Below are 22,727 nucleotides of genomic sequence, written 5' to 3' on the forward strand. Positions count from 1 at the left end.
CACATAAGCCTGCATTCAAACCCCAATTCTACCATCTATGAATTACCTGGCCCTGGGCAATTTATTATCTTTATTGTGTCTCATTTTCAACCTCAAATGGAAACTAGAATTTTGAGAAAATGAAACCACATACTAAATAAAACGTTTGCATAGTACCTGTCACAGGAAAATAACTGACCTCACACCTCTTATCTCATTTTTCTGCTTCATTTTTTTTTTGAGATTTTTATTTACTTATTCATGAGAGAGAGAGAGAGAGATTGAGAGAGAGAGAGGCAGAGACATAAGCAGAGGGAGAAGCGGGCTCCCTGTGGGGAACCTGATGCGGACTGGACTCGATCCAGGATAACAACCAGAGCCGTAGGCAGATGGGGAGGAGGAGATAGTGTGTAACAGGCACAGAGTTTCAGTTTGGGAAGACAAAAACTTTCTGAAGACAGTATGGTGGCATAACAATGGAAACGTACTTAATGGCCCTAGACTGTACACTTCAAAATGGTAAAGTGGTAAGAGAAAAAATTGTATGCATAGGTTACCAAAATTTTTAAAAAGGAAAAAAAAATCTGAGCAGTAAGCAACTTTGGAATGTACATAGAAATGGGCATTTCCATTATTAAAACAATTGGGCTTCATCCAGGAGTGAACCCCAGGTATTGAAGGTAATATTTATGTGAAAAATATATGTCCAGTCTTCAGGATGATAATAGTTGCATTTTAAGTAATAATAATGAAAGCAGCTAATGAACCTCCTATGAACCAAGTGCTAGGAATGCAGACAGAAGACAGACTATCTTTCTTTTGTGTCTTACAGTGTAGTCAGGCGAGGGCAGTACTGGATGGGTGAGCATTGTGGGGAAGAAGTAGACAAACCAGTGAAAACAGGACATGTTTGGGTAATGACAAGTGCTATGCTGATATTAAAGCAGGGTCACGTGATACAAAGAGACTAGCACCTACTGTAAAGTGGGTGCACAGGAGACCCCTGAGTAAATGCCATTTGCTAGGAAGGGAGGAACAGGTTTAAGAAGGGGCCATTTGGGGTTGGCATTGTTTCCTTTGAAATGCCATCAAATGTCCAGATGGGGATGGTAACTGCTCAGTGAAATTCTAGTCTGGAATTTAGGAAGATCAGGGCTGGAGATATGGATTTGTAGGTCATTGGGACAGTGGGTGGGATTTAGAGCTGACTCCAGGTAAGATCTCTAGGGAAAGCACAAAGTGAAAGAAGTGATCAGAAGGAAGATGCTAGGAAGGAGGCTGAGACCAGCCGCCAGGGAGGCAGTGGGCCAGGCAGAGAGGGTGATGTCCTGAGGGGCCAACTGTGACTACCACTGCTGGGACAAGGGGAGAAGAGAGTAGCTAAGTGACTGTGGGTTTGACACCAAGGAGGTCAATGGTTGTGTGGAGGTATCTGTGGAAAGGTTTAAAGAGAGAGTCAAGGAGGATTTGAGAAATGGAGAACTAAAGACAATATTTCAAGAGAACTTTTAACACTTTAAGAAGCAGAGAAATGCAGGGTGCCTGGGTGGCTCAGTGGTTAAGCATCTGCCTACGGCTCTGGTTGTTATCCTGGATCGAGTCCGCATCAGGTTCCCCACAGGGAGCCTGCTTCTCCCTCTGCCTATGTCTCTGCCTCTCATGAATAAGTAAATAAAAATCTCAAAAAAAAAAAAAAAAAAGCAGAGAAATGGGACAAGAGGTATGAGGTCAGTTATTTTCCTGTGACAGGTACTATGTAAACATTTTATTTAGTATGTGGTTTCATTTTCTCAAAATTCTAGTTTCCATTTAAGGTCGAAAATGAGGCACAATAAAGATAATAAATTGCCCAGGGCCAGGTAATTCATAGATGGTAGAATTGGGGTTTGAATGCAGGCTTATGTGAATGCAATGTCATTCAACTAGCAAAACCTTTAGTATAGTCGATATATCATTCCTATATAAGGAGATAATTTAATCCCAATTTCAATTCAATAAAATATGGATGCCCAAGTAAAATATTTCTTTGTTGATTATGTGGCAAAGTTCCAATATGGAATAAGCTTTGTAGAGACCTTTAAAAATGTCCAATAAAATGTGCTTTATTATTTTTTTCCTAGAGAAGTACTAATTATGCAGTATCATTTCAACTAAAATCCAACTCCCTAGAGAAAAAGAGTAGAAGAGAGAGACCACAATTTTATACATTGTACTGAGAAATAAGAGACCTTCCCACGTGATGGCTAATCCAGTCAAAATAATTGGCTACTTTGGTGTAAACACCTGGGTACTCTGGGTTTCCGCAGTTTTCACCCCAACTCACAACACCCCAAACATAAGTCACATTGTTGATATCCTTACAGACTAAGGGACCTCCAGAGTCCCCTTTACAGGCGTCGATGGAACCGTCATCTGTACCTGAAAAAGACAAAGGAAAAAAGAAAATCACACACGCACTTCCATTTGTCGAGGCTGCCATGCCGACTTCTTGTCTCCTCCACCAATGGGTGTACCTTCTGGCTTTCTTCCACTTTCCTAACGGGAAACAATGAGTATTCTCCCTTACCAGGCCCCTGCTGGGCCCATAGAGATGGAGCAATGCAGGGAGGGGGACACTTAGTCTTCTACTCATTTTCCAAATTTAGTTGAGTGCTTCCCTTACTTCCTCTATTTTATGCAAGTTTATACTCTAAGGAGACTGCAATCTGAAAGTAGCATCCAGTGCTGATTGGGAAAATAATAGATATACTTAGTGCTTATTGAGTGCTTAATATATATTAGTCATTCATTGTGTTAATCCTAAACCACAGCCCAATGAGCTAAGCATCATTATTATCCCTATTTTAAGATCAGATAAATAAGGCACAGAGAGGAACCTAATTTGTCCAAGGCCACTCAGCTACTGAGTGGCAGAGGGTGGACTTGAACTCAGGCAGGGAGACCTTAGAACTTTTCCTGTTAATTGTGATAATTGCCTCCTGGTAGGTTTTGTGCTATTCTCCCCTTTTGTCCTCTGGCATCCTGAACTCCATTTAAGAAGGGAGGGCACTGGGAATGACTGTTTACTTTCTTTTCACTTTTAAGACTTTCTAAGGTTTTTAAATCACGGATCCCAAAAGCTATAGGATGTCAATAACATTGCCTTTTTCTGTAATACACTATTTTTATAAGTGGTTTTAATAAAGTATCATATATGCATTACCCTGGCTGGTTCCCTGCCTTAGCATCACCGCCAATAGTAGGAACTGTGGTAGCTTGTGTCAAAGATGTGGGAAACAAAGACAAAAGAAATGTAGTTTCAATTAAAATCACCTTACAGCTTGCAAGACCCTCATAGGTCCCTGAAACATGCAGAGTGTGACCCTCCTCAAGGAACTCGTGGCTGCCTTAGTGCCTTCACGCTTAAAAGTAACCTTATCTTGGCATAGCTGGCCCCTTGAGGTCCTGAAATCCTTGCTTTCAGAGTTGTGCTATCCCTCACCCCCATGAATTAAAAGAGTATACAATCAATCACTCCTCACAATCCCAGTACTTTGTGCCCACAGGTCCGGTCCAGAGAGTATAGAAGGGGTTATAAGATGTAGGCAAGAGATACAGGGGGCCTTTAACTCCCCTGATGGGCTCTGCTGTTCCCTGCAGGTGGAGAGGCTGAGATCCAGTGGAGCAGAACAAGAGATAAGGGAACAGACCAAGTTGGTAGAAGAATATCAAGGCCATGGGCTTCCCATTGACAGTTCTCAATAAAAGACTGCCACTAAAAGCCCTAGGTGGCAACTCATTCAGGACCTCTCTGCTTCTAGAGAGCTTTTTTCTTTCCTTTCTGCTCTCACTTTCACTTAATAAACTTTCCCTTTACTCTTTTGTGTTGGGGAGATTCATCCTTCCACTCCATGAGACAAGCACCCTGCAACTCTGTATCACTAGCAGTCAGTGGCAGGTATTATAAAAAGTGCAATGGGATTTCTGAGGAGGGAGGATTTACTCCTGACTGGACACATCTGAAATGAGACTGTTCAGAATTTTATTTAGAACAAGTTTGAGTTTTGATCCTGGATATGCCACTTCTTGTCTGTAGGACTTTGGGCAAACTATGTAACTGCTGTGCATCTGTTTCCTCATTTATTAAGACCTTGGATTTTGCAGATGGGGAACCCTGCTCCAGGTCACATGTGTAGTAATTGGTAAAAACGGGGATGTAAACCCCGGGCAGTCTGTTCCAGAGTCCATGCTCTTGGTCACCTTGCTATATGCCATACGGTGTCATAAGATTTTTCCTTTTAGTGTTAGCTTAAGGGAATTTGAACTAGGGGCCAGGGAAGCACCAGCCAGAAGGTCCAATGAAAGGGCCCAGGGCCCAGAGCAAGTGGATGGATTTAGAGAGGAGGAGAGATGTTTGGTCGGGGGTAGGTGTAAATAGCTTAGAGAAGCTACTTGGGACTTACCTGCACACACCATTTCTTTTTCAAAGTAGCGACCTGGGTAAAACTTGGAGCAGTTGTCTATTAGCTTAACGTCACCCCACTTAAGTACATAAACTTTTTGGTTGTCTAAACAAAGTGAGAGAACAAATAGACATTTAGAAGTCACAAATGAGAAATCTAAATAAATACTTATTCTCATAATTTGGTAAACCATGAGGAATATAGAAGATTACATATATTCCTTAACACATATATAAACTTTTGAGGAGAATTCATTAACGTATTTAATCCTATGCTGCTCCTCTGCCCTGTTTCTATAATTGCCCTTCTAAAAATAGTTAAGGGGCATTATTGAACACATGCTGGAGTCATTCTTATTTCACAAAGCCCTGGGTGCTCTGAGATGAATAAGATAAACTCCTTCCCCTAAAATTGCTAAGTCCAGTCGGGGAGCTAGACTGATCCAGTGACTGTGGATCCAGTCAGTGATTAGCATTTTCTTACATGAATAGGTCCTATCATTTAACAGTCACAGATTTCCTTGACAGTGCTTGTTAGAGTGAAAACAATCTTTTGACATAAGAATGAATGTAAGTCAAATGACTTACCCCCTCACTTAATGAATAAACTATTGGGGGACAGAGGCTTCTGGTTATCTTTTTTTTTTTTTAAGATTTTATTCAGAGAGACAGAAAGAGAGGCAGAGGCAGAGGCAGAAGGAAAACCAGGCTTCTGCAGGAACCCTGATGCAGGACTCCATCCCAGGACCCCGGGGATCACCACTTGAGCCCCAAGACCCCGGGATCACGTCCTGAGCCAAAGGCAGATGCTCAACCACTGAGCCACCCAGGTACCCTGGCTTCTGGTTATCTTGAGAGGACACCTCCATGACCCTAACACTGTAGGGAGCATGTAGTATACTATAAAACTAATATTCTCTTCTGAAAAGCAGGGGGGAGACAAAAATCCACCAAAGTAAAGGACAAATTAGGATATTTTCTTTTTTTTCCTTCAAGTCTTACTTCAAGTTAGTTTTAAAATGCTATCTTCTTCAGGTTAAGAGTTTTTTTTTTTTTTAATTAGTGATTTATTATTTCTTCCAACTCAGGAAAAGCCTTTAAAAACTGGGAATTCCTATACTATGTGAACAATTTTTAATGGCTCAGGAGATTATTCCCTCCCCTGAACTCTTGTTTTGTATACTCCCTTTTTTCTTTTTTAGAGGGAGAGTGAGAGTGGGGAGGGGCGTAGGGAGAAAGAGAAAGAGAATCTCAAGCAAGCTCCATGCTCAGCAAGGAGTCTGATGCAGGGCTTGATCTCACAATCCTGAGATCATGACCTGAGCCAAAATCAAGAGTTGGATGCTTAACTGACTGAGCCACTCAGGCATTCTATTGCTTTATATACTCCTTGGGGCACCTGTCACATTCTGCTATCCGATGGTAGCATTCACATCTGATGGCTTCTCTGTACTGTAAGTCCCTTGAGTGCTGGTCTTGTCTCTCAATCTGTAGCCTCTGTACTCTTTGTTGACTTGGTCCATATTTTTCATCAGTGAAATCCTAATACATTAGCATTACTATCTTGCAGGTATGATAAGGGCTCAAAAATGTGTTAAATTGTTTGATTGATAAGTAAAACAATGCATAAGAACATACCTACCAGTTTATAGGAAATACATGGAATAGAAGAATGTGCAAAATGCCACATCAAAGATACAATCAGCCAGATTCAAGGTGTGAAAATTCCAAAATAAGAACGACTCAGTTTCTTTAATAAATAACATTTTAAATAAAAGGAAGAGGGTAACTGTTCTAGAGTAAAAGAGATTTAAGAAAAATAGCCACCAAATGCAATGTGCAGACTTTGGATCCCAAGGAAATAATTCTGATTGTTAAAATAGTTTGTAAATAATTGAGAAATATTAAACATGGAATGGTTATTAGATGATATTATGGGATCATTTTCATTTTGTTAGATATGGATGATGTTGTGTTTTTGTTTTTATTTTTGTTTCTTTAAGTCCTTACCTGGTAAATGTATCTACTGGAATATTCATGGGTAAAATTACATTATATCTGGGTTTGATTTAATATGCTTCAGGAAAAAATAACTGTGTGTGGTGGGTGGGTGGGAGGAGTATGTTCAATAGCTCCCAAGTGTCCTTCAGATCCATTCTCTCCCCTTTGATGCCCTACCCTTTGCCTAAAGAGCCTGATCTAAGGGACCACCTCAACAGGAATCTCTTAGCCTCTGGTTTTCTTTTCTTTTTTTTTTTTTTAAGATTTTATTTATTTATTCATGAGAGACACAGAGAGAGAGGCAGAGACACAGGCAGAGGGAGAAGCAGGCTCCATGCAGGGAGCACTATGTGGGACTCGATCCCAAGTCTCCAGGATCACGCCCTGGGCGGAAGGCAGATGCTCAACCGCTGAGCCACCCAGGTGTCCCTAGCCTCTGCTTTTCAACATAAAGGAAGGAAGGGAAGATAAGGAGAGAAGATAAAGAGATTGGGGTTGGCTATAACCTTCTATCCAAAATCACTGCTTCTCTTAATGCAGCCTGCTCAACCTGATACTCTTTCTCATGGTAACTTCTTCCTCTCACATCTTTAGATCTAAGAGAAGCTGTTCTGGTACTGTTCATTCCAGGTTGCTGCCTAGCCCTTGTAGTTCCCCAAACCCCTATCCACATCCTTGTAATTAATCCCTTTATAAGTAGCCCTTCCTATTTATCTATTAAGCTTGTGAATAATTCTGAGAGATAAAACAAGACTGGTAGAGGGTTGATAACTGGAAACTGAGTGACAAGTAAATAGGCTTATTGTATATACTTAATCTCTACTCTTGTACTCGTAAATGTACATAATAAAAGTTTTTTAAGGAACAAATGTTAGGACATAATGCCTTCTGAATAAATTAATTACTAATAACATTTAGTCTTGGGTATTATATGTTAATTTATACACATATTTGGAACTTTTCAATGTAGCAATTATAAACAATGTAGTGGAGTATGAGTCTATAAGACATGTAGTGAAGTTATTTACAAAGAGATGTAGGAGGTCAAAAGGAAGCTAAATTTCAAAGCTAACTCTTCAAGATAAAGGTAAAAACACTGGCTAATTCTAATTTAACTTCTAATTTAGCCAGTTTTTCTAAGTGTCTACATCACTTATTCACACAAATGTTCACCTCAAGTCTTCTTAGAAGCTCAAGAAATAATTCTTTCTTTCTTTCTTTCTTTCTTTCTTTCTTTCTTTCTTTCTTTCTTTCTTTCTTTTTTACTTTTTATGGGACGCAATGGTGGGGCAAGGAGAATGAGGAAGTGAAGGAGAAAGCAGAGGGTTGTGGGATTACTGATTCACCTATACTGAGACTATTCCTTTGAAAACCATTTTATCTTCCATCCATGTCTCTCTAACAAATCCAGAAAGTCCATGCTGTATATGTCCCCCTGTCACTCTACTTTTTTTTTTTTAAATGGTTACCCCTCAATGTATACTTCAAGATCACAGAGTGTAGATGTCCTTTGAAACTCTGGATCAGGATCAGCTACATAATTTTCAGGGCCCAGTAAAAAACAAACAAACAAACAAACAAAAAACAAACAAAAAACACGTGAGGTGGGGGCTGCTGCAAAAATTATTAAGAATTCAATGATGATGACAGCATAGCAGTACACTAAGCATGGGGCCTTTGGAGCCTGGGATGCTGGACAACTGCACAAGTCTCACTCCCATGAAGCCAGTCTTGACTCCTCATTTTTCTGGAGTTATGCTATGTTTTTCCCAGAGTACTAGGAAATTAGCTCTATCCATTTCTATTCCCCTGGAATAGAACCCCTGGATTCTGATTAACAAATTTTAAAACATATACCTTTTTCTCGACCCCAGCCAGAAACAGTGCATCTGTCATTAGGTTGGAATAGATATGAAGACCAGGGGACACAGGCAGGGATGGAATGAGGCAGCGAACATTCTTTTTGGTTTGAGCGTTTTCTCAATTCAATCAAAGCTATGTCATTTTCATAGGTGGCTCCGCTGTAATTTTCATGAACAATAATTTGTTTTGCGAGCTGAACAATTGTATCATTGTCAGGTCTTAACGAACTTAGAAATGATGTCCATATTTGGTACTGGTAAATTCTACTGACACTATAATAGAAAGGAAAGGGAGATAAGTTATATTGAGGGAAAAAAACAACTAAAACATGAACATTTGATGCTTCGTCTTTATATTCTCTGTTTTAAAGGACTTTCTTCCTTTTTCCAGATTCTTTTTTAATCCTTGCTGTTATGAGGCAGTGTGATTAAATTTATGGGGTAGAATGTTAGTGGCCAAATAAAGAGAGGAATAACCCATCTAACTGCTCAATATAAGGGCCATAAAGAACGCACTAACAGTTGCCCAGAAGTGGAATGAGTTGGCTACCTCTGGAGAGCACCATCACTGAAGGTGTTCAAGCAGAGATCAGAAAGCATGTAGCCAGGAATGTGGTTGAGGAAATGGGGAATCAGGGCACACATTCTCATTACTTTGCCAACCCCAGAGGTTCTCAAGGTGAAGACTATAGCAGTCATTATCCTGCATTTAAGACTTAAGACTGTGTTTAAGACTGTTCATCTTAACATTGTATTGTATTCTATTTATTTGTCAGAAGCCTTTCTTCCTGTTGAATTGTGCTAGTTGAAGTCAAAGGATGAGGTCTGATTCATCTGTACTTAGATCCCTTCATCTGGTATTGTACCTGGAATATATTCGCTCTTCTTTTTTTTTCGCTTTTCTAAATTTAGTTGAAATTAGCTAAATGCTGCTTGTTCTATGCTTCACTCAATTTTCATACCAATTTTTACCTCATGTTTTCAGCAAATTGGCATTACCATCATTTTCTCAGGTAATCACCTAACAGCTAAACGGTGATGTTCTAGGAACTAAGGAGGTGTGCAGGATGCTTTAATTTATGCTTAATATTCCAAGAATGCTATGCCTCATATTAATTTTGGTTGCTTTTTAGGATCATAGGTCCTGAATATTGTTTAAAGTTTAGTCCTGTTTATTCATTCAATTTACTCAACAAATACTTAGTATGCACATACTATTACCAGTCACTGTGCTAGCCACTGGGATACAGAAATGAGCAAAATCAGACACAGTTCCTGCCTTCATGGAGCTCAGGATCTAGGGAAAGATGTGGTATTAAATGGATAATGGGGATAATGAAGATATGTATTCTACTGTGTAAAGTGAGAGAAATGAACAACACATGGAATTCTGAGAATTTATCAAGAAGGCTTTGACTTAAGGGAATCATGGAAGATTCTCTGGGGAAGTGAAGATTGAGTTGAGATCTGAATAAAGAATAGCACTAACTAGAGAAACAGGGTAGGAAAAATCATTTCAGGCATTAGAAGTAACACCTGAAGATCTCTCTGCAACAGGGAGCAAGGTGCATATGAGTAGTTGAAAGAAGTTCAGAGCAGGTAGAGCAGACAGAGAGTTGAAGCTGTGGGGCAAGATGAAACTGGCAAAAGTAAGTAGAGGTCAGATCACATGGAGCCTACTGGGCCATGTTAAAAATGTTGTTTAGATACTCTAGCAGCAAATGAGCCTGGCAAAACCAATGTCTGACATTTTCAGCCTCTCTAGTGGAGAAGTGGGCCCTGCATCCCACCAAAATTCATGAGAATAAGAATTAAAAAAGTAGAAGCAACGTAGATTAAGACTACTGATAGTGGTGGTCCACGATGGGAGTGTTGGAACACCCTGAACTCGCCTTATTCCATGGACACACCAAATCTAAACTACATATAGAGCAATACCTCCTGAAGAACAGAAGGCTAATCAAACAGCTTGTGCACAATAAACAACAAAGGGACTGCATAGAGAAAGGTAGGAGAGACAGAGATATGGTAATGATGGCAACTCCACATCTGATTCAATGACCTGCAGTAGGAAGGAATATCCCTAAGGGGTTCATGTGTAGATTCGCCTGGCCTGGAGGAAAAATAAAATCACCAGTGTAAAGGGCAACTACACTATAAATGAAAGAAATTAAATTTTGAGCCCTAGAGAGTCTGCCAAATGGTGGAAGAACTGCTGGAACTTTCTTTTTTTTTTAAGATTTATTTATTCATTTATTTATGATAGACATAGAGAAAGAGAGAGAGAGAGAGAGGCAGAGACACAGGAGGAGAGAGAAGCAGGCTCCATGCCAGGAGCCCGACATGGGACTTGATTCCGGGACTCCAGGATCATGCCCTGGGCCAAAGACAGGCACTAAACCACTGAGCCACCCAGGGATCCCCTGCTGGAACTTTCTTGGGGAGTTGAAGGTGCTGGTGAGTGCCATTGTCTATGTTCTCCTTCCACCTTGATAACACAGATGGGAAAAGGGCCTAGACACTCTAGCTGGTCTACAGCCTCAGTGACCCCAGATTCCTAGACTAAATAGCTCCAGCCATCCCTTTTAGGTGGGCTCCTACCTTCATCCATCCCAGCACCAGCTGTCTTGGTGAGACTGCCCCAATGCAGCACACCCCCAGCCACCACCACTTGTGCTTGCTATATCTCCAGCCATCACACCAAAGTGGCCAGGTAGAAAGTAATCCAGGACTTTCTGGGCTGCATCTGCTTCAACTCCAGCCATCCTACCAGGAAAGCCCCTATGTGGAGTGCCCCAGCCTGTTTGCCCCAGCTCCAGTTATCCTGCCATGGTGGCCCTGGTGCAGAGCACCCTGGAACCTGCCAACCCATGCCTGCCCCAGCTCCCGCCATCCAGCCAGGTGGTTTGAGCATAGAGCCCCCTGGGACTCCCAGGTCCATGCTCACTCCAGCTCCAGCGTCCATGTAGAATGGCTCCAGTGTAGCATGCCCTAAGACCCCTTGGCCCATACCTGCTCTGGCTTTAGCCAGTCAACCAAACCCACCAGGTCATATAATCTACACATGGAAGCACCTACACAAGACCACTCCTTCAAGACTGGGAAAAGCAGCTGTTCTGCCTAGTACCCAGAAACAGATAAAGTCAAACAAAATCAGGAGACAGAGAAATATGGTTCAAATAAAAGAACAAACAAGATAAAACCAGGGATTAAAAAAAAACCCTAATGAAATGGAAGTAAGTAACTTACCTGATAAAGAGGTCAAAGTAATGGTCATAAAGATGCTCATTGAACTTGGGAGAAGAATGGAGGAAACACAGTAAAAACTTCAACAAAGAATTGAAAGAACCAAAGAGAAATCACAGAGCTGAAGAATACAATAACTGAACTAAAAGATACTCTAGAGGAAATCAATAGCAGATTAGATGATACATAAGAACAGATCAGTGATCTGGAAGACAGAAGAGTGGAAATCACCCAAGCAGAACAGTAAAAAGAAAAATAATTTCTTTTTTTTTATTTTTGAAAAATAATTTTAGTATGCTAACATCGAGTATGCTAACATTCACATTATAGGGGTCCACAAAGAGAAGAGAAATAGAGATGGGCAAAAAACTTATTTGAAGAAATAATGCTTAAAATTTTATTAACCTGGGGAAGGAAACAGACATCTAGGACCAGGAAACACAGAGAGTCCCAAAACAAGATGAACCCAAAGAGATCCATAACAAGGCACATTATAATTACCATGGAAAAAGTTAAAAAGAAAATCTTTTTTTAAATTTTTATTTATTTATTTATTTTTATTTATGATAGTCACACACAGAGAGAGAGAGGCAGAGACACAGGCAGAGGGAGAAGCAGGCTCCATGCACCGGGAGCCCGATGTGGGATTCGATCCCAGGTCTCCAGGATCGCGCCCTGGGCTAAAGGCAGGCGCCAAACCGCTGGCTACCCAGGGATTTTTTTTTTTATTTACTTAGAGAAAATCTTAAAAGCAGCAGAGAAAAACAAATAATTACAAACAAGGGAAACCTCATAAGGTGATGAGCTAATTTTTCAGCAGAAACTTTTCTGGTCAAAAGAGAGTGGCAGGGTATATTTAAAGTGCTGAAGAAGAAAAACTCATAACCAAGAATACACTATTTGGCAGGGTTGAAAAAGAGATAAAGAATTTCCCAGACAAGCAAAAGCTGAATTTCATCGCCACGAGACTGGCCTTACAAAAAAAAAAAAAAAAAAAAAGTCTAAAGGGAAAGCCATAATTAGAAATAAGAAAATATATGAAAGAAAAAAATCTTACTGATACAGGTAAACATATAATAAGGCAGTAAAGTAATTTGGCTACTTTCAAAGTTAATATGAAGATTAAAAGACAAATAGTAAAATCAACTATAACTAAAATAAGCAGTTGAAGGATACACATAATAAAAAGATGTAAAATAAGACATCAAAAACTTAAAATATGAGGAAAGGAATAAAAAATGTAGTGCTTTTAGAATGTGTTCAAATTTAAGTAACTGTCAGCCATATATATATATATATATATATACACACACACACACATATATATACACACGCACACAAATGGAGAGGGGGGAGAGAGGGAGAGAGAGAAAGAGAGAGATAGAAAGACTGCTATATAGATAGGTAGGTCAATATATATGAGCCTTATGGTGAGCACAAACAAAAAACCTGCAATAGATATACAAAAAATAAAGAAAAAGAACCCAAAATAAAACTAAAGGAAACCATCAGGCCACAATGGAAGAGATGAAGAGAGTAAGAACAGAACAGAAAAACCATAAGAATAACCAACAAACAATGAACAAAATGGCAATAAGTACATGTCTATCAATAATTACATGTAAGTGAATTAAATGCATCAGTTGAAAGATAGAGTGGCTAAATGGGTAGAAAATAAGACTCATCTATGTGCTGCCTATAAGAGATTCATTTCATAAATAATCTTTTTTTTTCTTTTTTAAATTTATTTATTCATGATAGTCACACGGAGAGAGAGAGAGAGAGAGGCAGAGACACAGGCAGAGGGAGAAGCAGGCTCCAAGCACCGGGAGCCCGACGTGGGATTCGATCCCGGGTCTCCAGGATCGCGCCCCGGGCCAAAGGCAGGCGCCAAACCGCTGCGCCACCCAGGGATCCCAAGAGATTCATTTCAGATCTAAAGACATGCACAGACAGAATGTAAGGGGATGGAAAAAGATGTTTCATGCAAATGGAAACAAAAGGATAGCTGGCATAGCAATACTTAAAACAGACAAAATAGACTTTAAACCAAAGACTAACAAAAGACAAAGAAGAGCATTACATAATGATAGAGTAAATCCAAGAAGAGGATATAACATTCCTAAAGATTTAGGCACCCAATTTAGGAGCACCTAGATATATAAAGCAAGTATTAACAGACATAAAGAAAGATATAGTAAGTAACACAATAACAGTAGGGGACTTTAATATATCATTTACATCAATGGATAGACATCCAGACAGAAAATTAATAAGGAAACATTGGCATTAAGTGGTGCATTAAACCAGATGGACTTAATAGATATATACAAATATTTCATCCCAAAACTATGGGATACACAATCTTTTCAAGCACACAGGAATGTTCTCCAGAGTACATCATGAGAGAGAGAGAGAGCACACAAGCAGGACAGAGGGATAGAGGGAGAAGGAGAAGCAGGCTCCCTGCTCAGCAGGGGGCCTGATGACCAACTCCATCCCAGGACCCTGGGATCATGACCTGAGCTGAGGGCAGATACTTAACTGCTCAAAGCTCCACACTAATTGTCTCATATGCTGCTCCAGCACTGGCTTGCTCATTTTCTGCATGTGTGCATCATTGACATCTCTTCTTATTCACATAAGGAGACCAATCATATAGGATTAGCTCCACATATGACCTTATTTAAACTTAATTCCCTCTTTAAAGACTATCTTGAGGACACCCGTGTGGCTCAGCTGGTTAAGTATCTGCCCTTGGCTCAGGTTATGATCCCAGGGTCCTGGGATGGAGTTGGGCATCGGGCTCCCTGCTGAGGGAGCCCTTCTCCTTCTCCCTCTATCCCTCTGCCCTGCTTGTACGTGATGTCTCTCTCTCTCAAATAAATAAATAAAATATTTATTTAAAAAGACTATCTCCAAATCTAGTCATGTTGGGGATTAGGTCTTCAACGTGTAATTTTAGGGGGACACAATTCAATCCATAACAGTGGCTGAAGGACAATATACAAAATGTGTTGAAAACAACCTAAGGTCAGCTAGAGGACAGGTTTGGATTTCCAGCCTCAGTTCTGATTTTAGAATGAATGAAACATCATTTACTGAGTGCCTCTTACAGACCAGATAGTGTATGTGGCACTTTCATATATGTTATTTTGTTTTAATATTCTTGACAGCCCTAAGAGGTAAATATTATTCTTCCCATTTTGTGGATTACCCAACTGAGACTGAGAAGTTACATAACCGGGCTAAAGTTACACTCCTAGTCAGCTGCAGAAACATAATTATCAGTACCATCTGACAACATACAAAGTTTTTACGATATTATTGCCAATGATAAGCATGCCTATCTATGCTGTATGTTACATCTCCTTGGCTTATTTACTTTATAACCAGAAGTTTGTATTTCTTGATCTTCTTCATCTATTTTGCTTACTTCCCAACTCTTCCCCTTTCTGGTAACCAAGTTTGCTTCTTGTACCTATGAATGTGTTTCTGTTTTGTTCATTCATTTGTTTTGTGTTTTAGATTCCACATATAAGTGAAATCATATAGCATTTGTCTTTCCCTGTCTGACTTATTTTACCTAGCATAGTACTCTCTAGATCCATCCATGTTGTTGCTAATGACAAGATCTCATTCTTTTTTTATGGTTAAGTAATATCCTATTGTATACATACATCTTTATCCATTTATGTATACATAGACACCTTTAAATTCGTTTTCATTTTCTTTGGGTAAATACTGGAAGCAGAAGAGCTAGATTGCATAGTGGTTCTATTTTTTAATTTTTTGAGGAACCTCCATACTGTACATCATGTGTTAGTCCACAAAAGATATTTAACCAACTGAGCCACACAGGTGTCCTGGAGATAGTCTTTAAAGAGGTAATTAAGTTTAAGTAAGGTCATAAGTGGAGCTCTCATCCCATATGATTGGTCTCTTTATGAGAATAAGAAGAGATGTCAGTGATGCACACATGCAGAAAATGAGCAAGCCAGTCTGGAACAGCATGTGAGACAATTAGTGCAGAACTTTGAACAGTTCCTTTACTGTCTGGAACACATATCAAATACATTTAAGGGTACATGGAAGGGGCAAAAAAGATGTATACATTTGAAGCCTTTAAACGCATGCAGCTCTTTAAACAACATCCTTGTTGAAGTGAGGTGAGAAATGCCAAGTTAGTATTACCTCTTTATAAACCTTTCAGTCATAAACTCTTCTCGACAATTTGGTGTAACTCTACAAAACATAGGTAGTATCTACTTCCCATCATGCAAATGAGCCAAAAAACATGCCTTGGTACCTATGGGTTTGATCTGACCTTGCCATCTGGGATCATAATTTGGTCTGGGGGGAAGAACACAGTAGGTTCTGGGACAATGGCCTCTGGGGTTCCGATCATGAATATTGGAGGGGATTTAGCTGTTAATAGAGTGGAATTTGTCACATGTTTTTATCTATCATCTGCCAAAATCTCTATTACCCACTTTGATTATTTCAGGGAATCCAAAATCTGTTTGGAGACATTTTTTACCTGACACAGTGTGCAGCAGTTAGAATCCAACACCCTCCGATATAAATTCCTCCACATTTGATTTTCTCATTTTCCTTAATTGCCACCTGCCACGGGAAGTCTCCCTGTAAGAGACATTAGTGTGGTTACTGCCATTCTACCAAACAGTGATAGACAGATGGCCCTAAGATAAGTCCTTTGCAAGAGTCCCAGTTTCTTAACATTACATATCTTCCCCACCTTTCTTTGTTTTTCAAACTTGGACTGCTCCTGGGAAGTAACAGTTTTACCATTACTGCTGCCTTTCCTCCCACGACTCGTTTCCTTCGACTGAGCACGTTGTTTGTAACTCCACAGAATAGTTTAGGGAGAAGTGACTTTATCCGTTTTCTTTCTTCAAGAAAGAGAGAGATTGTATCATTATGATTTTGAACGAATTACTTCCTTATTGTCTATGCCACAAAAACAGCAAAGTCATTGCTAAAACGAAACAGGCTGAATTGATTAATAAATTATTTTATATACTAACAAGTACTATTTACCTTGTTTAAAAATTCTGGCTTAATACGAAAATTGGCTTGATTCTCTGAAGTTCTGCCTAAAGGCACACTGGTGGCAGAAAGAGGTTAGCTGAAGGGTTAAACATTTATCAGTCTTTGGCAGATAGATAAGAGATATCACATGGCCAGGCATACTTAAGATGAGGGTCTCATTCAGAAATTTTCAGAATGAGCTGAAAACATGGGCACCTATATCTTCTCACTTCCATAGTTTTTACTTTGTAGAGGCTGTTCCTATGGAATTCTTTTCAATAATATTAACATTAATGATGTTAAGGTTTGAGCACTTTCTGCATCAGTCCCCATGCTAAATACTTTGCATGTAGTTTATCTCATCTAACCATCATATTAACCCTGAGAAGTAATGTGCCGGGGACCCATAGACAATCCAGGATCAATGGGCTAGAGGGTATTTTTTTTGTCACTTGACATGTGATAATATTTCCTTCCTTTGTGAGCATTTAGCTGTGGCACACTTGTCACAGAGACACATGGCAGAGCAAAGCTTAAGAAGTGAACTGGCAAAAGAATTCACACAAAAAAGAAGAAAGTAAAAATATATGATGTTTTCCTTATTCTTTCTATATATTTTACCATATCACAAATACTTTTATGAACTTGCTTATTAGCCCCAAATTAGAAAGGAAAATTAATATCAATGTCAATTACTTTGAAGGAGGTAGCTCCTTCAGGGAAAGAAGTTGTGAGTGAAGATGGATAGTTTTCTGTTTGTTTTTTTGTCCCACCCATTCTAAGAATGGGGGTGGGGAAAGAGTGTGATGGTAAGTTTTAAATTTGTGCTTAGACCTTTATTTTATTTTTAAAGATTTTATTTATTCATGAGACACAGAGAGGCAAAGACATAGGCAGAGGCAGAAGCAGGTTTCCTATGGGGAGCCCAATGTGGGACTCAATCCAGCGACTCCAGGATCACACCCTGAGCTGAAGACAGCTGCTCAACCATTGAGCCACCCAGGTGTGGCTTTTAGAACTTTAAAAGAAGAAAGACCTCGTCTACTGAGGGTTGTGGAAGCAGCTCGGGCACTATCTGAAAACCAGTGCTATGTTTAGTATAAAATAAAGCGCCTTTGTTGAAAAATCTCTTCAGACTGATATCTATATCTTCAAGATCTAAATCTTTCACTCATTGTCTGATGAAAAAACATTGTTAATTAATTTTGGGGCCTGGCATTTAGAAGAGAGTCTTCAGCTTAAATTCTTCTAAAACAGGGAGTTATTTTATTCCCAAATTGTATTTGAGGTTAAGTTATTCACCTAAGGTTATGCAGTTAATAAATAAATGAGTCAGGATGTAACACAAATTTGTCTGACTCAAAAGCTCTTATTAATTACTGTCTCCTTAGGGGCTTAATACTTTAATTTTAATACTTCTAATTAATACTTTAATTTAATTTGGCTTTCAGTGTACAACTGGCCAGGATATGGATCTTCAGAGACCTGTTTTATCATGTTTTATCACAGTTTAAAATATTGCAAAAGAACAACTAAGTTCAAGTAAAATCTATTATTTTTCTATTTCAAAATGTATGTCATGGGTCGTGCTCGAAAACTGGTTGTTTTTGACACAACTGATGTGACAAAGCTTACAGCAAATAAAACTTTATGTAGGTCAAAAATATTGTATTCACTTCAAAATTAGCTTTGTGAATTAATCCATTTTTAAAAGTAGTTCCCAAGAAACATTTATGTTTGTTTTTCTTGATAGTGATAAGCAGAAGAGTAATGGCATTTTTTCTATTTAGATTGATAGCAAAGGTAATTGTTGCTTGAATCAATTACAGGTACACACATTCATACATACATACACAACATTAAAATGCAGACTTAAACCAGGGAATCGGTAGTAAAAGAGAATAATGTTAACTTACCTGCATCCATATTAGCAGTCAAATATTCTGTTTCTTCTATAATAAAACAAAAAGTTCCAAAGTTTATGATTGTGTTTATAAAAAAATTAAATAATTAAAATTATTTAAATTTTGATCGTAATTTTCTGTCTTAAAACCTGTCCTCTATTTATTTGAGAGAGAGTGAGAAAGAATGCGGGCTTGGGTGTGCATGCGCATGTGTGGGCACACATGAGTAGGGGAAGGGCAGAGGGAGAGAGAATCTTAAGCAGGCTCCACAGACTTGGGGCTTGATTTCACCGCCCTGAGATCATGACTTGAGCTAAAATCAAGAGTTGGATACTTAACCCACTGAGCCACCCAGGCACCCAAAAACCTGTCCTCTGTTTAAAAAGGACAGTACAAATCCTAAAAGCACACTGTCTCATTTCCTTTCTATACTTAGGTAGGTAATTGTGAAGGCTCATGATGAACTAGGCAGAAATTTTGCAAGTACCAACTAAAGGTGTCTGTTGGTACAGAATGGTGAGACCTATAGTGCTGCGGTTTTCTGCATTTAGAGAAGGCACAATGCTTGGGTAAGAGAAGTAAAGTTTCTTTTTCAACTCTGATTCACCAAGTCCTTATATAAGGTAGTGAATAGTTACTAACACTGAGTGAAAGAGTACTGAGCTGACATCATAGAGGCTCCTCTCATTTTGTACATAATAAGACACCTCTTACAGGAGTCCTGCAAACAAAGATGTTGTATTAGGCATTGATAGTATTAGGCATTAAGGATATTAGAAGTCAAAAATGAAACAAACCAACAAAAGATTCTCTCCTCTTCCTTAGACATTTGCTTGAAGTTATATGGGATGATTCCATCATCACTTTGCCATCCTAGAACATTTCAGAGGATAGGATAATAATTTCTTTGACCTAGGGGTCCAAAGGTGAATTCCCACCACCATGTTTTTTGTCTTGGTTGAGGATGTGGCTGTGAATGGCACAGCTCAGAAGGGCAATGTTACTTGGCTACAGCAATCATGTGTCTTGTCTCTGGATTTTCCAAGTTCTTTTTGGGAGAGATATATACATATCCACATGCCTAGATTATTTTCTGGGGCAGAGAGAGGTTCTGCTCAGAAGCTTTCACAAAAGCACCCTCATGAATCAAAGAGACCACTTAAATGTTCATATTAAATGATCAACAAAAAAAAAAGATGCAGAATGTTCAGTGTAGCTGAGGTGTACTGGATATTTGAAGAACATCACAAAGCTCCAAAAGCACAAGCCACAAGAAAAACAGTCAATGACTTTGATTACATAAAGATTAAGATTTCTATTCAACAAAACTCACTATGGATAGAGTTAATCAATTGGTGATAGAATGGAAAAAGGTATTGGCAATGTCTAAAACTGAAAATGAATAAACATCTAGAATGCAAATCAACAAGACTTCAACTGCAACATGAAATTAAGAAAAGATATGAACTGGCAAAAGGATACAGGGGAGAAAAGAAGGTGAAAACTCAAAAGCTAGTATGAAGAGAAACTCAAAACCATTCATTATTATAAAAATGCAAATTAATAAACAATGCCATTTGACTGACAGTATGAGACTAGCAAAATTAGAAAGGTGGACGATACTCAATGTTAGTGGGGTTGAGGAGAACCCTCCTGCATTATTGGTGGTAGAGGTAAGAACTGGTATAGCTCTGCCAAAGAACATGTAGGCAATAGTTAGCCAAATTAGGTAGATGAATACCCTGAGAACCAACACTTTTTGCCCAGCTCGACGTCTTGAAGAAATTCTCCCATACATCCTGAAGAAGAGAACATTCACCATAGTGTGACTGAGGGCTGAGAGTCCATTACTGGGAAAGTAGGGAGTAAATTGTGAAAGAGGAACACCACGGAGTGTTTTATGCAGCAAGCTAGAGGCAACAGATTAGATGGACACATAGCAACATGGACAGATCTTTAAAACTTGAATGCTTTGTAAAAAGAAATAAAGGAAATATGAGATCTTATAATGCTATATATACTATGTGAAATAAAAATGTATGCTCACAAGATAATACACATTGGATAAGAATGTATACAAACAACATGACATACACATGTTATTTTATTTTACACATTTTAATACACATGAAAATGGTTGCCTAAGGGGAAGGGGAATCAGGAACTGAAATAAAGGAGAATAAATAAAACAAGTGAGGTGCCCTGCCTAGACCAACACTGATCATGTGCAACAAGTTGAGGGGTATCATTAACTCATCTCTTTGCACCGGAGGTCTGAAACTAGGAAGGAAGGAAGGGAAAGAAGGAGGGAGGGGAAAAAGGATAACGATGGAATAAAACCAGGAACAGTGATGAAATAATTGAGATTAGGCATTTAGAACAGGGGTGATCTTGAGGATATGGAAATCCTCCAGGAATCCTAAAAAATCCTGAGGAGGATCACAAACTTCTGATAGTCCTATTATATGAATAATAAAGACATATTAAATAAATATGTGAATTTCATATGGATACTAAAGAAATTTATATGAATATAAAGAAATAATAAAGACAGTTTATTCTTATGAATAATAAAGGGCGACCTTAAGAGGTGGAGGATTTGGTGACAACTGGCTTATAAAAGTAAATTAGAAAATACCTATCATGAAAAGATGTTACTTTGACTGTGCTGGCAATTTCCTCAGAAATTGCTTTGGGTTGAGGAAAAAGTAAAGGAAGAGGATAAGGGTTTTCAGCAAAGGTGAAACACAGAGATATGTCCACTTTGGGTGGTTTGGGTTAGCAGGTTATGGATGATGAGCATGAGAAGGAAAGTTTATCACTCTGTGAGAAAGGCCTCTGTTGCCTATACTAGTGTGAAAGCTGAGCTATTGCTAACACGTGGTCATATAGTGTGCAATTAATAACTACATTAAAAGAGAAGAAGAGGGGCAGCTGGGTGGCTCAGTTGGTTAACTATCTGACTTGATTTCATCTCAGGATCATGAGATCCAGCCCTACATCAGGCTCCACACTCAGCAGGGAGTCTGCTTGAAGATTCTCTCTCCCTCTCCCTCTGCCCCTTCCCCAGTTCTCTCTCTTATTCTCTCTCTCTCTAAAATAAATAGATCTTAAAAATTATATAAAGGAGACAGCAATAGCTTTGTTTTATTTTGATTCTGCAATATTCCAAGAATTTAATAAATTTTTTACCTTGAGCCACATGCAAAAAAAACCACATGTAGAAAAACCAAAAATTTACCATAGTGAAGAATAATTTTTGAGAAACATGCATACCATATCATATGTACATATATTATGAAATTACAATACCTTATCCTTTTCTCAATTTTTTAATAAATTTTCTGTTATAAAAATGGATTTACCTTTAATTTCAGAATGTTCAGTTCCTAAAAACAAACAAAACACTCACTGTAGCAAAGACATAATGTTCACCTGAATAAAATATATATGAATCATTAATATCTCAGAAATAATATAGCAAAATTTTTCCAAAGATAAAAGGGAATCACAGTATGTCATCTTTCTTTGATTTTTAATACCACATAACAAACGTTTCATATTGCATTTGAACACATACGAATTTCACTACAACAAGGAAATAATTTTTTCTTGGGTATTAAAAAGAAATGTATATTTTGAATATATTTGAACACATACGCACAGCAAATTTACTATACAGTTATACAAAATGTATAACTCTTTTAAACTTATATGTATAAAAGGTGGGATTTTTCAGGATACATGAAATCAATTTACACTCCAAACTTCCGTTGGTGTAGTGATTCTGATCTGTCCGCTGAAAGATCAATGAATATAATAATATTTTTATTTTACATCTCTGCTCTCATTTGCTCTTGCTTAGAGAGGGAAAAATTAGAAGCACTACTGAAATACAAATGGTGATGCTAACTCCACAGAAGGGTAAATGGAAGTAACAATGAGAGTTGACTAAATGTATTTTTGATATGGGTTCAAGATAATTGATTTTTTAAAAGTCAGCTTTATGTCATAGTTACTCGCTAGCAGTGGGATTTTTTTCCCCTGATAAGCTAACAATTTGTGTTCTTTGACCTTAAACTGAATCAGGAGAAGGAGGAGAGGGAGAGAAAAGGGACCGAAGAAGAGGAGAAGGTGAAGAAACCCCAAATATTCTTATGCTGAAAAGTGAAATCAAATTGTAAGCATAAGAGGAAGACAAATACTGCATGATGTCACTTATATGTAAAATCTAACAAAGCA

General features: G+C 38.6%; 1 protein-coding gene across 4 annotated transcripts in view; it reads right to left on the minus strand.

Annotated features, from left to right (window-relative positions):
- Positions 1-2,065: 2,065 nt before the first annotated feature.
- The window catches only part of CFI (complement factor I), a 52,703-nt gene continuing 32,041 nt past the window's right edge, over positions 2,066-22,727 (minus strand). For 3 of the 4 annotated variants that reach the window (XM_049104949.1, XM_025465905.3, XM_025465904.3), the window contains 7 exons: positions 21,851-21,874; positions 18,498-18,533; positions 16,339-16,442; positions 16,070-16,173; positions 8,279-8,556; positions 4,422-4,526; positions 2,066-2,397 (listed from right to left, as the gene is read on the minus strand). In XM_049104949.1, coding sequence (XP_048960906.1) covers positions 2,180-2,397; positions 4,422-4,526; positions 8,279-8,556; positions 16,070-16,173; positions 16,339-16,442; positions 18,498-18,533; positions 21,851-21,874 — 869 coding nt within the window. In that variant the 3' untranslated portion in view covers positions 2,066-2,179. The remainder of the gene's footprint in view (positions 2,398-4,421; positions 4,527-8,278; positions 8,557-16,069; positions 16,174-16,338; positions 16,443-18,497; positions 18,534-21,850; positions 21,875-22,727) is intronic. The other variant, XM_035709771.2, reaches the window with a different exon arrangement.

Source organism: Canis lupus, chromosome 32 (assembly GCF_003254725.2).
Source record: "Canis lupus dingo isolate Sandy chromosome 32, ASM325472v2, whole genome shotgun sequence".
NCBI classification, from domain to species: Eukaryota; Metazoa; Chordata; class Mammalia; order Carnivora; family Canidae; genus Canis; species Canis lupus.